The sequence below is a fragment of the Miscanthus floridulus genome, chromosome 1, assembly GCF_019320115.1.
Source record: "Miscanthus floridulus cultivar M001 chromosome 1, ASM1932011v1, whole genome shotgun sequence".
NCBI classification, from domain to species: domain Eukaryota; kingdom Viridiplantae; phylum Streptophyta; class Magnoliopsida; order Poales; family Poaceae; genus Miscanthus; species Miscanthus floridulus.
The window spans coordinates 133,465,978-133,482,389 of NC_089580.1; the positions used below are offsets into that span (position 1 = coordinate 133,465,978).

At 42.5% G+C, this 16,412-nt stretch overlaps 2 protein-coding genes and 1 long non-coding RNA gene across 5 annotated transcripts; all 3 read left to right on the plus strand.

The window, feature by feature from the left end:
* The first annotated feature begins 5,457 nt into the window (after positions 1-5,457).
* On the plus strand, positions 5,458-7,787 carry LOC136494115 (uncharacterized). 3 transcript variants are annotated; one of them, XR_010768518.1, is made up of 6 exons: positions 5,458-5,588; positions 5,698-5,823; positions 6,023-6,078; positions 6,770-6,943; positions 7,132-7,508; positions 7,623-7,787. It is a non-coding gene; the product is annotated as an uncharacterized lncRNA (long non-coding RNA). The 3 variants fall into 3 exon arrangements; XR_010768517.1 differs by having other exon boundaries at positions 5,490-5,588; positions 5,718-5,823; positions 7,623-7,786; XR_010768519.1 differs by having other exon boundaries at positions 5,490-5,588; positions 5,718-5,823; positions 7,287-7,508; positions 7,623-7,786.
* A 208-nt stretch (positions 7,788-7,995) lies between these two features.
* Positions 7,996-8,838, plus strand: LOC136463538 (adenylate isopentenyltransferase-like). The gene is made up of 2 exons (XM_066462525.1): positions 7,996-8,142; positions 8,251-8,838. The coding sequence occupies exons 1-2, from the start codon at positions 7,996-7,998 to the stop codon at positions 8,836-8,838; spliced, it is 735 nt and encodes a 244-aa protein (XP_066318622.1).
* Positions 8,839-13,916: 5,078 nt separating this feature from the next.
* LOC136463547 (adenylate isopentenyltransferase-like) lies at positions 13,917-14,759 on the plus strand. The gene has a single exon (XM_066462537.1). The coding sequence runs from the start codon at positions 13,917-13,919 to the stop codon at positions 14,757-14,759; it is 843 nt and encodes a 280-aa protein (XP_066318634.1).
* Positions 14,760-16,412: the final 1,653 nt, after the last annotated feature.

The following is a 16,412-nucleotide window of genomic DNA, read 5'->3' on the forward strand; positions in this document are numbered from 1 at the left end:
ACCATGAGTGCTGCCTGCTACTTTTATCGAGGATGGCGGTGTCTCCTAGTCTCAGCATGGATGCCCGTGCCCTCCACACAAAAAAGCTAGTAGGAGAGCTGTGAGCCTCAACTCTTGTGCAGGGCATACGATGGCCTACTTTCTGCATGCATGCTGCTAGCTAGTCTGATGCACCCATGCATCCTTGGAGCATGCAACTATTGCCTACTTTTTCACCATGCATACTCTAGATTTGACCAAGAGCTAGTTACAAATTAGCGTGAGAAATGCTAGTAGATACCGAGTATGTTAAAAATAGCAGTCGTACCTGCTCGTGATTTTCCAAAGTAAGCACCCTTCTTCAGCACCGAAACCAGCTCCTGAACCTTCAATTTAAAAACCCGACTAACCATATCAGGTCTAGCGTTAGCTTTCTGGCCTGGTATAAATGCAAGGGAGTCATCTATTTCTTGCCACTTGGGATTACAAGTAAAAGGTGATAAACAAGCCTGGAGGCCCATAGAACCTACAAATAGCCATTGTGTCCTGGTAGTTTTGTACCATGTATCTTTTGCTCCCAGTAAAGCTAGCAGGCAATATAACTTTCTTACCAACATTGTTTCCGTCAAAATCACCCTTGTGTAGTGCGTCATGAATACCCTTGTAAATCTCCGACCTTAGGTTCTTATTGTTTTTAATAATAAATCGAAGCCTATTCTCCTCTACTGAAGCAAATGCATCGACTATATACTGCTGGAATAATCGGTCGCCGCATAACAATGTAGTGGCCTCACAGCTACGTTGTTGTAAACGGAAAGCATAATACTCGAGCATGGTAACCTCACCCCTAGATTTAACCCGCAAGGTCCCCGTGTGGCTATACTTGATCCCTAGTTTGAAGCCCTCCTCACCATATGGGAAAAGAACTGGGTACTGCAAAGCCATGTAATTAGAATGAAGGTTACTAATCCTTCTAAGCCCATCGCCTCTATCCTGAATTATTATATCAGGACTCTTCTTCTCCTCCGAAAAGTCACCAACTATCAAAGCAGCTATCTCGGATCCTGTTGGTGCATTGTACTGAGGTGCAGCTTTCGATCTATCGTGCAATAACCTGAGACGCAATTGGCGGCAACTATTGTTTTGGACCAATAGGTCCCTAGCTGCCTAAAGGATTTCACCAGCTCATTTGCTGCATCAAACATCCTCACTAAGCCCTGGACAATTCTTCTATCAATTTCATTCTCACCCTCACAGTCCCTATCCCTATCAAAAATTGATATTCGATTTTCAACCTCATTATCAGTGTCATAAATATAAAGTTGTGCATATACAGGAGACTTACCCTCATCTGGTAGTAAAGATCCAATTCGATGGTGGACCTGTCCATTAATTTTAAAGACATACGGGCCAGGACCCTTGTTTATATCCATGTCAATTTTAGCACCGAGTGAAGTGAAAGCAAACATGGAGTTGTATGAACGTATAGATTTGATGAAGTATTTAGAGAAAGTATCACCATTTGGGTTCAACAAACCAGCTAGAAATGGAGGGGGATCTTTTAGAAGAGGCAAGCTCACCTTACCTCCCCTACAACAGAGATGAAAACGTACACGGTCTCCTTCACCTCGATACGTTCTTTTCACACGCTCTTGGTACCAAAACTGCGCACCACAGTACTGACACTTGTGCGCAAGAGGCCCGTAGTATGATATCTCGTCGTCTGCAACCACCACCAAGGAAAATATGATTTTTCTGCTTGCAATATATAGACACACACATGCAAACAAGTACCTTCTTTCCTTGACCTTGCTTTTAGCCTCTGACACTACTGCCCTCCCTCTGCTGCCCTCTTACTAGAACCTATAACCCTACCTACAACAACGTAAGATAATTAGTTGGTCATCCTAGAGAATCTACCCTAGCTAGTACCCCAATATAATATAGGGGTCCATGGCTTGCGAAGAGCGCACCAATATCTTTGGATTATAAACACACTCCTCTCCGTCCCTAAATATCTGTCGTTTTCGCTTTCCGAAAAATAATTTTGACTAAATATATATTAAAAATATTAATATGTATCGTACATAATTAGTATTATTGGAAAGATCTTTGAATCTAGTTTTTTAACAAATTTATTTGGAGATACTAATGTTGCACGCATTTTCTCCAACTCAAGTCAAACTTACGGCACGTACACCAACGGCGACAATTATTTAGGGACGGAGGAAGTACTTCAATAACTACCTTCTTTCTTCGCTCTTATTATAGATCTTCGGCGCTCCTGCCTCTCCCGTATAGTTCTCCCAGTAGATGGTGTAGCAACTCCTGCAACATTGATAGCAAATTTGCTACTTATACACAATAAGCAAATATATAATGCAACCACAAGAGAGCGCACCTGGCTGGGAGGAGGAGCCTTCTCTCCGAACCTTCTTCCTTGTGTTGCTAGCAGGCGCCCCCTCCATGAAACATTATTGGTGGATCACCTATAGGGAGCATAAAATCATCTCCATAGATAAAGGTACCAAACTCAAAAGTGACAAGAAGCATGCACAGACGACATATTTTCTTGTTGATCCGATTCCCAAGGAAAAGGTCTAACACGATTTAAAGGCCGGCAGATTTTGTGCCTGTAAATTTGCAATGTTTCTTGACATGAGGTGGCCACAAAATTAAATGTATGGAAGGTGTCTGGTACTACTTTTTTTAATATGCTTCATAGGACCATCAGTTTCAGTATATCTAACTTGATATTCTAGCACCAAATGTCTCCTAGTTCAACTTTCACTGCCCTACACGAGTGTCTCGAGTAGGCAGTACTTGAAGAACATAACAAAGGCAAAGACAGATGAAGGGGTGCCGTGGAGCAGCAGGAAGGGCATGATTATATAGGCAAGAGGAGAATCTTGGAACGCACTATCGGTAAGAACACGACGAATAAGAAATAGACATGCCCTAGGTTAACATGGGCACATAATGCATGGTTAATTTAATCTACTGCGAACAATGAAAAATTTAAATCCATGTACTAAACTGGTAAGAACGATGTAGTAATCAAATTCAACCCATGCACTGGTCTGGGAATAACAAAGAAATCAACTTTTCAAAATATCTAAGGTACTAATCTGCGCTAATGACCCATGGACCAAGTAATATAGTAGCAACAAGGTACAAATGATGCACTAGTACGATGGTGACATTTCATGCATGCATGCCGTCTGATGCCCTTTTGTCTTCTTTGTGTGGAAGTGCATGATGGTGACATTTCATGCATGCTCTATATTCATTGCAGTGATTCATCGATATCGTGAGAAGGCGGCAAATTGCAGCACGAAGGTAGCTTCCTCTTCTTCCCTCCTCTCTCACCAGTCAGGCAGTCACCACAGGCCACAGTGTGCCTGCCTGACTCACGTGTGCGATATTCAAGGATTGGGAGTGTGTGCGTGTACGTATGTGCCACTGTGGCTGTGTGCCAAACATCATACATACGCACTACACTCTGAACCAAAGCTGGGTGGGTTGTCACAGCACAGCTATACCTCCTGCGGGATCCCAGGTCATGATTCCATACCGCCACAACCCTATAAAACCAAAAATCATTCAGTCGATGCTATGACATTGCAGCAGGCTAGTAATAATAAGTAACCCTAGAATGGTTCTAGCTTTCAAACAAGATGGTTATTATCCTATATATGATGCACGAAACGTATCCATCTGTCACTTTATTCTTGTTGAAAAAAAGGATCCTGAGAACTGAAGCAGTTTCTCTCTACTGCTAGTGCTACTATCATTGGAGGCCTGTTCCCGGGTCCTATCATGAGAAATGCTTCAGTAGGCAACATGCATAATTACATAGAAAGGACAAAAGATTGGCACGCTGTGTGCTGTTGTGCTAGCATAGATATTCGGCATGAAGGATCAATATCATGTACGAGATTAAATGGACGTCTGGAGTTCAAAATTTTTCCCAATTTAATCGATCGGATAGCGTGAAGTCCAATGTCTGTAGTTGTAGAAGACAAAAGTTTATGGAACGACGTGGGACCAACAGAGGGAACTGATCATCCACTCATTTTTGCACTGCAGCACCAGCTTCTTGTCACCTCACACAGTAGCGTTGCAGCTTCTTGTCATCTCACACAGTAGCGTTGCAGCTTCTGTATTCATGTCACCTCACACAGTAGCGTTGCAGCTTCTATGATGCATGCATGCTATCTGCTGCATGCATATGGTTGAGACCACCGGCAGCATGCGTGGAGAATCTAGCCTGTAGGACAATACCAGATTTTTTTATCCTTGTGCTTTCTCCATATGTAGAGCAAGCATATACTAAAAGGTTGAGCCAACAACATGCATGTTACAAAAACTCATAGTGAAAAATAGGAACGAGACGATCTGAGCCATAAAAACAATATCGGACGGGGCTAAAAGAGCAAGCTATCGTGGCCATGCTCAGAGGCTGCGGAGTGCGTGGAGAATCTAGGCTATAGCATAATACCAGATTTTCTATCCTTGTGCTTTCTCCATGCGTAGAGCAGGTTGAGCCAACAACATGCATGTTACGAAACATGTTCTCCTTCAGTCCAATCATGAGAAGACAAAAACTCATAGTGAAAAATAGGAACAAGGCGATCTGAACCATAAAAACAATGTCGGACGGGGCTAACAGAAGGGTCGATTGGGTCGATTGATGCGCGAGCAGAACAGAAGGGTTGACCTTGCCCTTTGGAGGCCTACGTTTGGTGAGGCCGATGGTTAGCAAGCACATCAAACACCCTAAATTTAACCTAACGCCCTAGTTTTACCGTGAGATGGATATATAAAATTTTGGCTAAGTCTTTCAATTTACCAAACGTATGGTTAGCAAGCAGAACAGAAGGGTCGATTGATGCGCGAGCAGAACAGAAGGGTGGACCTTGCCCTTTGGAGGCCTACGTTTGGTGAGGCCGATGGTTAGCAAGCACATCAAACACCCTAAATTTAACCTAACGCCCTAGTTTACCGTGAGATGGATATATAAAATTTTGGCTAAGTCTTTCAATTTACCAAATGTATGGTTAGCAAGCAGAACAGAAGGGTCGATTGGGTCGATTGATGCGCGAGCAGGGTGGTCCTCGCTGCTCCTTGCTTGCCTCCTTTTAGATGCCTTGCTCCAATCGTCGATTGGTTGACAGATCCGAGCGCTTCGTCGTTCCTGTCGTCGTGGTTCAGTGCAGTTTTCTGGGCCAGGTTTAACCGTGTGGGGAGTGCGGGGGAGGGGTGCTCAGCGTTGGCTCCCCCCTCCCCCGCCCTGCCGTCGGCGCAGTCACATTGGTGGTTCAGGCGGCTGCTCTCCGTCGCTTTATTCCGGCTTCGTTGGTTTTCAGGTTAAATCCTTTTCTGTTTATCTCCGTGGCAACTGCCATTGCTTCCTTTTCAGTTTTTATTTTGAGTAGAAGTCTGGGTGATGCCTTTACCTGTTCTTGGCTTCCTTACCAGACCCTGTTGCCCAAATTGTTGTTGCCTCCTTACCAGGCCCTGTTGCTTTAGCTGTTGCTGCCATTTCGTTGCGGGCAGCCTGCTCTACACATTCGCCGATACTGACGGCGTCGTCTTAGTATGCCCACGTGTGTGCTCATACTACTACTTAGTTTCGTTCATAGTGTTACATGCTGTATTATCCACATTGGCGGTGTCGCTAATGCTGTGAGCTTCTTTTTGCTGCCCATGCTATAGTGACGCCTTCATCTGTTCAGAGCTCCGTTGACACAGCCTATTGCCTAGGCTCGTCCTTCCATTTCATTGCTGGGAGTCTGCTCTACAAGTTCGCCACCTCTGACACCGTCGTGTTAGTCTGCTCAGGTGTGTGCTCATGTTACTAATTAGTTTCGTTCATAGTGTTACATGCTATATTATCCACAATGGCAGTCTCGCTAATGCAGTACTTCTCTTTTTCCTGTCCATGTTGTGCATTCTGCTCACAGCTGCCTAAAACCAAAAAAAAAGCTGAATTTAATTTAGCTAAATCTAATTTAGCTGGATTTTGCTTTAATTGTTGCAGCCTGGTATGTAAACACTAATGTTAGCATGATTCCTTGCAGCACTGCTCCATAAAAGGTATGATGCTCCCTCAGAATAGTGGTGCTCCACTTTTATTAGTGCAGTTCTTTTATATATAATGGTATTACAGTGAGGCTTGCTCCCTTTATAAAACAACGGAGTCGGGGTTATACATGCATTTGGATTTGTTCAAATAGAATAGCAGGGGTCAGTGAGGGTTAAAGGTTTAAATATGGGCACTGATACTTAGTGCTTAGCGAAGTGCAGTACAACTTCCTCTATTAAGTGTCTCTAAGAATTAAGTTCGCTTAATTTAGTTACATTAAGCCTCAGACCAAAGCATTGCAAAAAAAAGGCAAATAAGCTCACACAAGTTTCCATCGATACTGATTACTAGATCATTTTTTCTTGAAAAAGTTCCACATATAGTCCCATTTTCAATTAAGGCTCCTCTATTTCACATAAATGGATCATCCCTTAAATACATTGTTCATGAATGTTAGTGTTGCTTTGAGAGACTTACTCTTCCATTAATTATCTTTTATTGCTATTGTGTTATAAGGTAGTAACGTCATTAATTTTCAGTTAGTGCTACTACATCTGCCTTATATGGTTTATCCTTTTCTTGATAACCTGGTAGTACTTGCTGTATCAAATGCGTTTTTGCCGTCCTCTCTTGACAGATTTGCTGCATCATTACGTTACCATTTTCTCCATGCGTTACTAATTATTTCCTCATGGCCTGTAGTCTATCCTCGTGATAGGACAGAGAAGATTGCTTTAACATCACCAACAGGAAAAGAATGCTACAACTATTGTTTCCTCACATATTCCAAAGATAGTTACATCCCAACAAATCATGTTGCCCGGCGCAAAGGAACCTGACTTCAAACTTCCTCAGTTCTAGGCAGAAGTGATCAAGGTTTGTCCTCAATCTCTATATATTTCCATCTAACCAAACAAAAAAACACATTCATAGCAACTTTAGCACATTCTAATATCACAATTGGTTCAGTTATGAAGGCAGTGCAAACAAACCTGACTTGATACTAACTCAATTCTAGACCCAAAAAAAAATCAAGGGTGGTTTTGGATCTCATGCCTTTTCAGGGCTGATATGTCTTCTGTTGTGGGAATAAGATCACTTTGGGGTGCTCTTGGACATGATGTATTCCATTTGTATAGCATTACTGTATCAAGTAAGAAAAAAATAGACTCTTCCTCTTTATATTTTGTTAACTGATACAAATGCTCATTGTTCTTAGGGATTGCAACCTCAACTGGATACATCCTCTCTATTTTATCTTTGGATTGAGATTGTTTTTATCTCTGGATTGGCTACACAATTTCAGATTTTTATTCTTTTTTTAGCTTAGTGCAACCTGACATTATGCAGTGTGCAGCGGGCTTGATTGGGATTTGTGCAGCTAACAAGTTTAGGGATTTCGGACAGTGAAATACGAGCAATATACTTTGCTATTCTCCTGGTTTGTTTAGCCACCCTGCCAATGCCTTTTCATGTCTGTCTTGCATCAGTCAGTTAAATACTAGCTTGTGGACATGTTCATTTCTTCTTTTCTTTGCGGCTATTTTCAACTCAGATTTCAGAACTGTTGCTATTCAGAAAGAGATACTTATGCATATTCATGGTGACGAGCCTATTGGGAAAGAGGTACTTATGCATCTTGGAGATCGGGTTGTGTGATAACTAACTAAAGGATCCATTGGTAAGCAACATTCCTCTGTTATTAGTTGCCTGCAGTTTACCAGTACCCAGACTCTTGCAATGTCCATGGTGACAAGCCTGCTGGGTAGTTCTCAGTTTACTATGAGAACTGGCATGCTTCTCACCGTGTGACTCTTCATATACATGGGCTGGTCGACCTAGGGTTTAAAGGGCAAGAAGCACTTTCCCCTCTACCACTCCACCCCATCCCCCTCACCTCTGCAGGATCAAACTACATCTCATAGATGATGTCGATTAAACCGGTGGTAATCATGGGTGCCACTGGCACAGGCAAGACGAAGTTATCAATTGACATATCCAAGGTGATTGGTGGTGAAGTGATAAATGCGGACAAGATGCAAATATATGCTGGTCTTGACATCACAACTAACAAGATCCGGCCGAATGATCAAGGTGGTATTCCTCATCACTTAATTGGGGTTATTTCATCAATTGCGGATGATGTGTCTGTACCTTCCTTTCGATCTATTGCAACAACTACTGCGGAGTCTATTGCAAGGCGTGGTCGAGTTCCAGTTCTGGTAGGTGGGTCAAACTCACTTATGCATGGATTTCTTGCTGACCACCTTGATCCCTCCCTTGCCAATCCTTTTTTGATACCAAAGTATAAGCCAAATTTAAGGTTCAAAAGTTGTCTACTTTGGGTCCATACGCATGAGCTGGTTCTTAATGAGTATCTGTGTCGCCGTATTGATGATATGGTTGCTTCTGGCTTAGTTGAGGAACTAAAAGAGTATTTTGATACTACGCTGGCTCATAAGATTGGCAACCACACTGGGCTGGCTAAGGCAATTGGTGTGCGAGAACTAAGCAAATATTTTGGTGGAGGCATGAGTCTTTCTGATTCCATAGATGAGATGAAAGCAAATACAAAAGCCCTTGCAAAATCACAGACTACAGAGATTCGCCATATCGCTGGTGTTTGGGGCTGGCCTGTGTGTGTGGTGGACTCTACAGAAGCCATACGCTGCCATCTAAGTGGAGGAGACCATAGTACGGAGGACATATCATGGGAACGCGATGTGAGTTCTCCTGCAATTGCTATTGTGGATAAGTTTTTACATAGCTAACGCCAACGCTGGCTATCCATGTGAGTTCTTGTAAGTAATTAAATAAATCCAATTGAACTATCTTTTAATATATGCGTCCACTTTCCCCCAAATCATGCCATGAGTTGTCCGGGCAAACCCACATCCCTCCGAGGCACAGAGCATATGCACAGTTCCATTTTGTTCAGGCCGCTGATCGATCCCGCCCGCCCCCCATTGTAGTTAATGTTAGAGTAAGTATAATAACAAGCTATACATAAGGAGGCCATAAATGTTGTGGTGGAGGAGAGATGAGATGAGAAACGTGTTGTAAGTTTATAGCTGGCTTAGCCACAAGAACTAAATTTTTTTTACGAGAGAGACAAGTGAATCATATATTAATAATAAATAGCTAACTATTATATGAATAGACTGAGAGGTAGACCGTAAAGATTCTTTCAGCCAGTTAGCTTTGCTTTTAATCCATTACATGCATTATGCACGACGCACGGTTTTTTTTTCTCTCCAAATCTCCATCCCCATCATTCATTCTCAATCCCGTCTCGTCTCCCAATGCAAAGGTCCTTTCCTCAATCCATGGCGGTGACACTAGGTGGTGCTTCCCTCGTTTTTCTTTTTATTAGGGCTGGTTGTCTCACGTGGTGGCGATCAGTGATAGGGTTTCTCGGGGAGTTGTGGGAGCAGTGTCGGTGTCGGGTCACAAATAATTCGGGTTGATCAGAAAGGATGGATGCACAAAACTAAAAGCGAACAATGCAAGGAAAGGTGATGCAGCAAGCCTTTAGGAAGCTAGCGGCGGTATCCTAATATAATAGCCATGTGAACCGAGCGCCTCTTATTTTTAGAATCCAATTGGGTATACTATTAGTAATTAACTAAAACATCATAAACTAATCTAAAAACACTTTAGGTTGACATGATAACACATTTGTGTCTTTTATTTTATACTATATAATAATGGAAGGCTGACACTCCTAGCAGAACACCCTTAAATTCCGAGACACCATAGAAAATATATAAATTTACAACATTCTTAAAAAAGCAAGAAACTTTCGGCCATCGCTTCAGTAGACTTCAATTATAATTAACAATAATAGCCATCTAATCCAATCTAATTTACCTCTAAACTATCCAACTCTGCAATTAAAAAGGCAGTCTAAATTGTCCCTTAAATTTTATCTAAATTGTTCACATCTACTGTTATGAAAGATAGTCTAAAGTAACTCTTTAAATTTGCATCCAAATTACTGTCTTTGACATTATGGTACATAATCTGAAATAGCCTCTTGAAATTTCATCTATCTAGCAATTTATGAAAAATATGACATAAAGCAAACCCTAAGTCTATCGATGTAACCCCAAAATTTTCATTAGCTATCATCCCATTATGACACAAGTATAATAAATGAATCTCCTAGATTTGCATCTAAATCACCAACATTTTTTATTGTTAAAATAAAACTACTACAGAGTACTCATCACCGTCGATTCTACTAGAACCTCCTTCACTGTCAGTTTTCACCACCGTTTGTGAAATTATTACTGCCGGTTCGGCAGATGATCCAGTGAGGATGTTCCCTGTGGTGATGAAGTAATGATTACCGCCGCTCCAACATATGATACGACGGTGATGAAGAGATCATCACTGACGGTGTGTCATTTGGTCCTGAGGTGATGAAATGATGATTATCATCGGTCCAGCATAGTGTCCGGGGTGATGAAGAGCTCATAACCATCGGTACGCCATTTGATCCGACAGTGATGTCTTGATCATCGCCCCTAAGTGGCGTTTGATCCGGTGGTGACATCTTGAACATCACTGCCGGTGCATCACTTGATCTGGCAGAGATGTCTTGATCATCACCGTCGGTGCAGCATTTTATCTGGCATGATGTCTTGGTTATCATTGCAGTTTTACCGTATCACCAACGATTTGTCTAGGTCAACAGTGATAATGCACTTTTAGAATACTAATTTAAATGTAGCATAATATTAATAGCATCAGTAATGTTGTCCTCGAATCATAATGGGTGGAGCGTAGTGGCTGAACAACCCATCGGTTCGGCATATGATCCGTTAGTGAGAACTGTGGTGCTTTTCACCGCCGGACCGTCCATCGAGTCAGCAGTGATAGCGATTTTCACTGCTGGCTGAAATGACCACTGCGCTATCTACCTTCCAACCGACGGTAAAACTTCTCATCATCGTTAGTGGCGTGGCGTAGTGGGCAAAAACTGGTAGTGATAAGTGCTGTCAACGCTAGTTCGGCGGATGGTCTAGCGACGAAACCCATGATAGTTTTCACCGCCAGATCATTCGCCATTTTTTTTTTGCCCCACCGAGCCAAGTCTGCCTTTGAACAGGCGGTGAAAATGTTTTGTGCAGTAGTGAAACTAAAATACAATTTCAAATCTACATCTAAATTATCAATATATATATGCTATTATTACCTATTATTAAAAAACACCATAACGATGTGCCTATATATGCTCCTGAACCATCAAGTTCTACCACTACCATAATGTAATATATATAATAAAAACTAACTAAAAGTAAACCTGCATGCATGTTGTTGGCCACCATAAAAACCAAGTGTACATGGACAAACCAGTCCACAAGCACCTCAAGGACTTGGTGACCATGCTCTGCTGTGCTCAACGGACGTTCCATCGGTGTCAATGGTCGACGGAGAACTTGTTTATGAAAACAGCCAGCTGCGTGACCAAACGAAAATGATACGCCTACAACAACACTGACCTACTGTATGTACAGTAGATTGCGCGTGCGCGACGCCTCCTCCATCCAAATCCAAACAAGCAGCGCTCAGCAACGTTCCCAGAGACAGGAAGAAGGCGGAGGAAGCCGAGGCCCAAAGTTAAGTTTTTTCACTCTCTCTCCATCATATCAATTTTTGAACGCATGCATGGAGCATTAAATGTAGGTAAAAAAAGTAACTAATTACACAGTTTGGTTGTAAATCACGAGACGAATCTTTTGAGCCTAGTTAGCCCATGATCGGACAAAATTTATTAAATACAAACGAAACGTGCTACACTGTCTAGGTTGTAAAAATTTGGAATCTAAACCAGGCCCGAGCCACGCACGCTGCGTCGGCACCCTCTTCACGTGCCGGCACATGGCCCGAGGCGTCCGACGCGTGCACGCTCAGTTCAGGTTCAGGCACCGCAGCGGCGATTCCTGCCCCGCCCACGTGAAAACGTGACGGGTGGACAGGGAGAGGCAGAGGCCTCGTTCGCAGTCGCAGGTGCATGCACCCAGCGCGGACAGGGACAGCCGGACACGGGGCAGCCGGGCAGGGGGGCCTCCAGCGTCCAGGGGCCGAATCGGACGAGACCACGTCGCTGCCCAGCCGTACGGTGAGACAGCGGCCGCGTCCCCGGTCCCCGCCTCGGGCCGCGGACTGGACGAGGTCGAGGTCGAGGTCGTGGTCGCGCGACCCATCGCGAGCGCACTGGTCAGCAACTTCGGCGCCGAAACGCGACGCCAGCCGCCGGTCGGCCGGCGGCCTCGGCACTCGGCAGGCACACGTGAATCGCCATGTCGCAGCACGGGGCCTGCATTGTCTGTGAATCGCCAGGTCGCTCGCACGGCAGCACGGGGGAGGGGAGTGCTGTTAAGAAAACTAGCCACTGTGCCCGCGTTTCGCTGCGGGTGATCTGCTTGATATATCAAATCTTAGGGATCATGTATACATGTTACTCGAAAGCATCCCCACAGAAGCTATAGCTAATTAATTTTTTCCACTACCATATCGTGGAAGATGATCTTCTTGGTATATATCAAATCTTAGGGATCATATGTATGTTGTACTAAAAAATATCTCAATAGAAGCTAATATGTATTTTACAGTATGATGTTATGTAAGGGCGATAGAGTTTGGCATCCATTACATAATATCTATTCTAGGTCACTAAATAAAATCACTGGTATATTGGTGTAGAGAAATGGTATATTGACATAGAGAAATGTTTGCTCAAGTGGAATTCAAACAACCAACATCACTAAACTCAAAGCACAACACCATGTGGGATTACATTATAGATGGAAATAATAAACACTATAACGAGGGTTCTTGAGGGGCCCATGTCTCCACTTAGATTATTCTTCGTAGCTTGAGAAATAATTTTTATAGTAATTTGGTATATATATTTTACGGAGTACCATTGTTTGTTTCCCTCCTTTCCAGAAACTAAATACTATCGTTTATTCTAAGGTGGAGTGTATATATTAACTAGATTCAGTAAGGTAAATGATGGTGGTCCGATTAATCAATCGTTCAGTTCCCCGGGGACTTTTGCCCACGCCATGCATACGTCTTGCTACAGAATAGCTAGCTGTTATTTGCGTCACGCCACAAGATTTCTACTCGTTGGTTTGGGTAGGCATAAAAGCACACAAAGACAACAAAACTAGACACAATGTTACCTACAATGGAGCATGTCCCTTAAATGTCCAAAGAATGAAATCATCAGAACGGAACAAAGTAACCTACAATTAGAGATGATAACAAGAGATCTAGCAAGCAAGAGTATGAAAGAAATGGAAAGGAGATGGTTATGATGTCCTCGAACTGATTATAGGCAGAACATGACTTTTGCACAAATACATGAGAGGATGGGAAAGTAAAGAAATATGTGCAGGCACCTGACACTTCAGCTTCTCCTTTGCCGGGTTGCCTCTTCTTTGATTGTCTAGAGGAAGTTCCTTCCATTCGCCACACCTGTGGACCTATGGATTTGTCCACATACATATGATACATATTATATTGTACTCATACATCTTTGCATTACGTTACTGCATACATGTGCATAATTAAGTTTTTCTGCAGAGTGTATCCATGGTAGTACATAAGTAGTTATAGGAATGCCTGCTAGTGTACATTGTTTAGTTTGCCAGACCTAGGTTATCAACGCTCACAGCACTTACCCCCATCCCCTCTTCTTGCCCGACTACACCATCGACTCTTCATATACATGGGCTGGTCGACCTAGGGTTTAAAGGGCAAGAAGCACTTTCCCCTCTACCACTCCACCCCATCCCCCCTCACCTCTGCAGGATCAAACTACATCTCGTAGATGATGTCGATTAAACCGGTGGTAATCATGGGTGCCACTGGCACAGGCAAGACGAAGTTATCAATTGACATATCCAAGGTGATTGGTGGTGAAGTGATAAATGCGGACAAGATGCAAATATATGCTGGTCTTGATATCACAACTAACAAGATCCGGCCGAATGATCAAGGTGGTATTCCTCATCACTTAATTGGGGTTATTTCATCAATTGCGGATGATGTGTCTGTACCTTCCTTTCGATCTATTGCAACAACTACTGCAGAGTCTATTGCAAGGCGTGGTCGAGTTCCAGTTCTGGTAGGTGGGTCAAACTCACTTATGCATGGATTTCTTGCTGACCACCTTGATCCCTCCCTTGCCAATCCTTTTTTGATACCAAAGTATAAGCCAAATTTAAGGTTCGAAAGTTGTCTACTTTGGGTCCATACGCATGAGCTGGTTCTTAATGAGTATCTGTGTCGCCGTATTGATGATATGGTTGCTTCTGGCTTAGTTGAGGAACTAAAAGAGTATTTTGATACTACGCTGGCTCATAAGATTGGCAACCACACTGGGCTCGCTAAGGCAATTGGTGTGCGAGAACTAAGCAAATATTTTGGTGGAGGCATGAGTCTTTCTGATTCCATAGATGAGATGAAAGCAAATACAAAAGCCCTTGCAAAATCACAGACTACAAAGATTCGCCATATCGCTGGTGTTTGGGGCTGGCCTGTGTGTGTGGTGGACTCTACAGAAGCCATACGCTGCCATCTAAGTGGAGGAGACCATAGTACGGAGGACATATCATGGGAACGCGATGTGAGTTCTCCTGCAATTGCTATTGTGGATAAGTTTTTACATAGCTAACGCCAACGCTGGCTATCCATGTGAGTTCTTGTAAGTAATTAAATAAATCCAATTGAACTATCTTTTAATATATGCGTCCACTTTCCCCCAAATCATACCATGAGTTGTCCGGGCAAACCCACATCCCTCCGAGGCACAGAGCATATGCACAGTTCCATTTTGTTCAGGCCGCTGATCGATCCCGCCCGCCCCCCATTGTAGTTAATGTTAGAGTAAGTATAATAACAAGCTATACATAAGGAGGCCATAAATGTTGTGGTGGAGGAGAGATGAGAGGAGAAACGTGTTGTAAGTTTATAGCTGGCTTAGCCATAAGAACTAATTTTTTTTATGAGAGAGACAAGTGAATCATATATTAATAATAAATAGCTAACTATTATATGAATAGACTGAGAGGTAGACCGTAAAGATTCTTTCAGCCAGCAGTTAGCTTTGCTTTTAATCCATTACATGCATTATGCACGACGCACGGTGTTTTTCTCTCTCCAAATCTCCATCCCCATCATTCATTCTCAATCTCGTCTCGTCTCCCAATGCAAAGGTCCTTTCCTCAATCCATGGCGGTGACACTAGGTGGTGCTTCCCTCGTTTTTCTTTTTATTAGGGCTGGTTGTCTCACGTGGTGGCGATCAGTGATCGGGTTTCTTGGAGAGTTGTGGGAGCGGTGTCGGTGTCGGGTCACAAATAATTCGGGTTGATCAGAAAGGATGGATGCACAAAACTAAAAGCGAACAATGCAAGGAAAGGTGATGCAGCAAGCCTTTAGGAAGCTAGCGGCGGTATCCTAATATAATAGCCATGTGAACCGAGCGCCTCTTATTTTTAGAATCCAATTGGGTATACTATTAGTAATTAACTAAAACATCATAAACTAATCTAAAAACACTTTAGGTTGACATGATAACACATTTGTGTCTTTTATTTTATACTATATAATAATGGAAGGCTGACACTCCTAGCAGAACACCCTTAAATTCCGAGACACCATAGAAAATATATAGATTTACAACATTCTTAAAAAAGCAAGAAACTTTCGGCCATCGCTTCAGTAGACTTCAATTATAATTAACAATAATAGCCATCTAATCCAATCTAATTTACCTCTAAACTATCCACCTCTGCAATTAAAAAGGCAGTCTAAATTGTCCCTTAAATTTTATCTAAATTGTTCACATCTACTGTTATGAAAGATAGTCTAAAGTAACTCTTTAAATTTGCATCCAAATTACTGTCTTTGACATTATGGTACATAATCTGAAATAGCCTCTTGAAATTTCATCTATCTAGCAATTTATGAAAAATATGACATAAAGCAAACCCTAAGTCTATCGATGTAACCCCAAAATTTTCATCCAATAAGTCTATCGATGTAACCCCAAAATTTTCATTAGCTATCATCCCATTATGACACAAGTATAATAAATGAATCTCCTAGATTTGCATCTAAATCACCAACATTTTTTATTGTTAAAATAAAACTACTACAGAGTACTCATCACCGTCGATTCTACTAGAACCTCCTTCACTGTCAGTTTTCACCACCGTTTGTGAAATTATTACTGCCGGTTCGGCAGATGATCCAGTGAGGATGTTCCCTGTGGTGATGAAGTAATGATTACCGCCGCTCCAACATATGATACGACGGTGATGAAG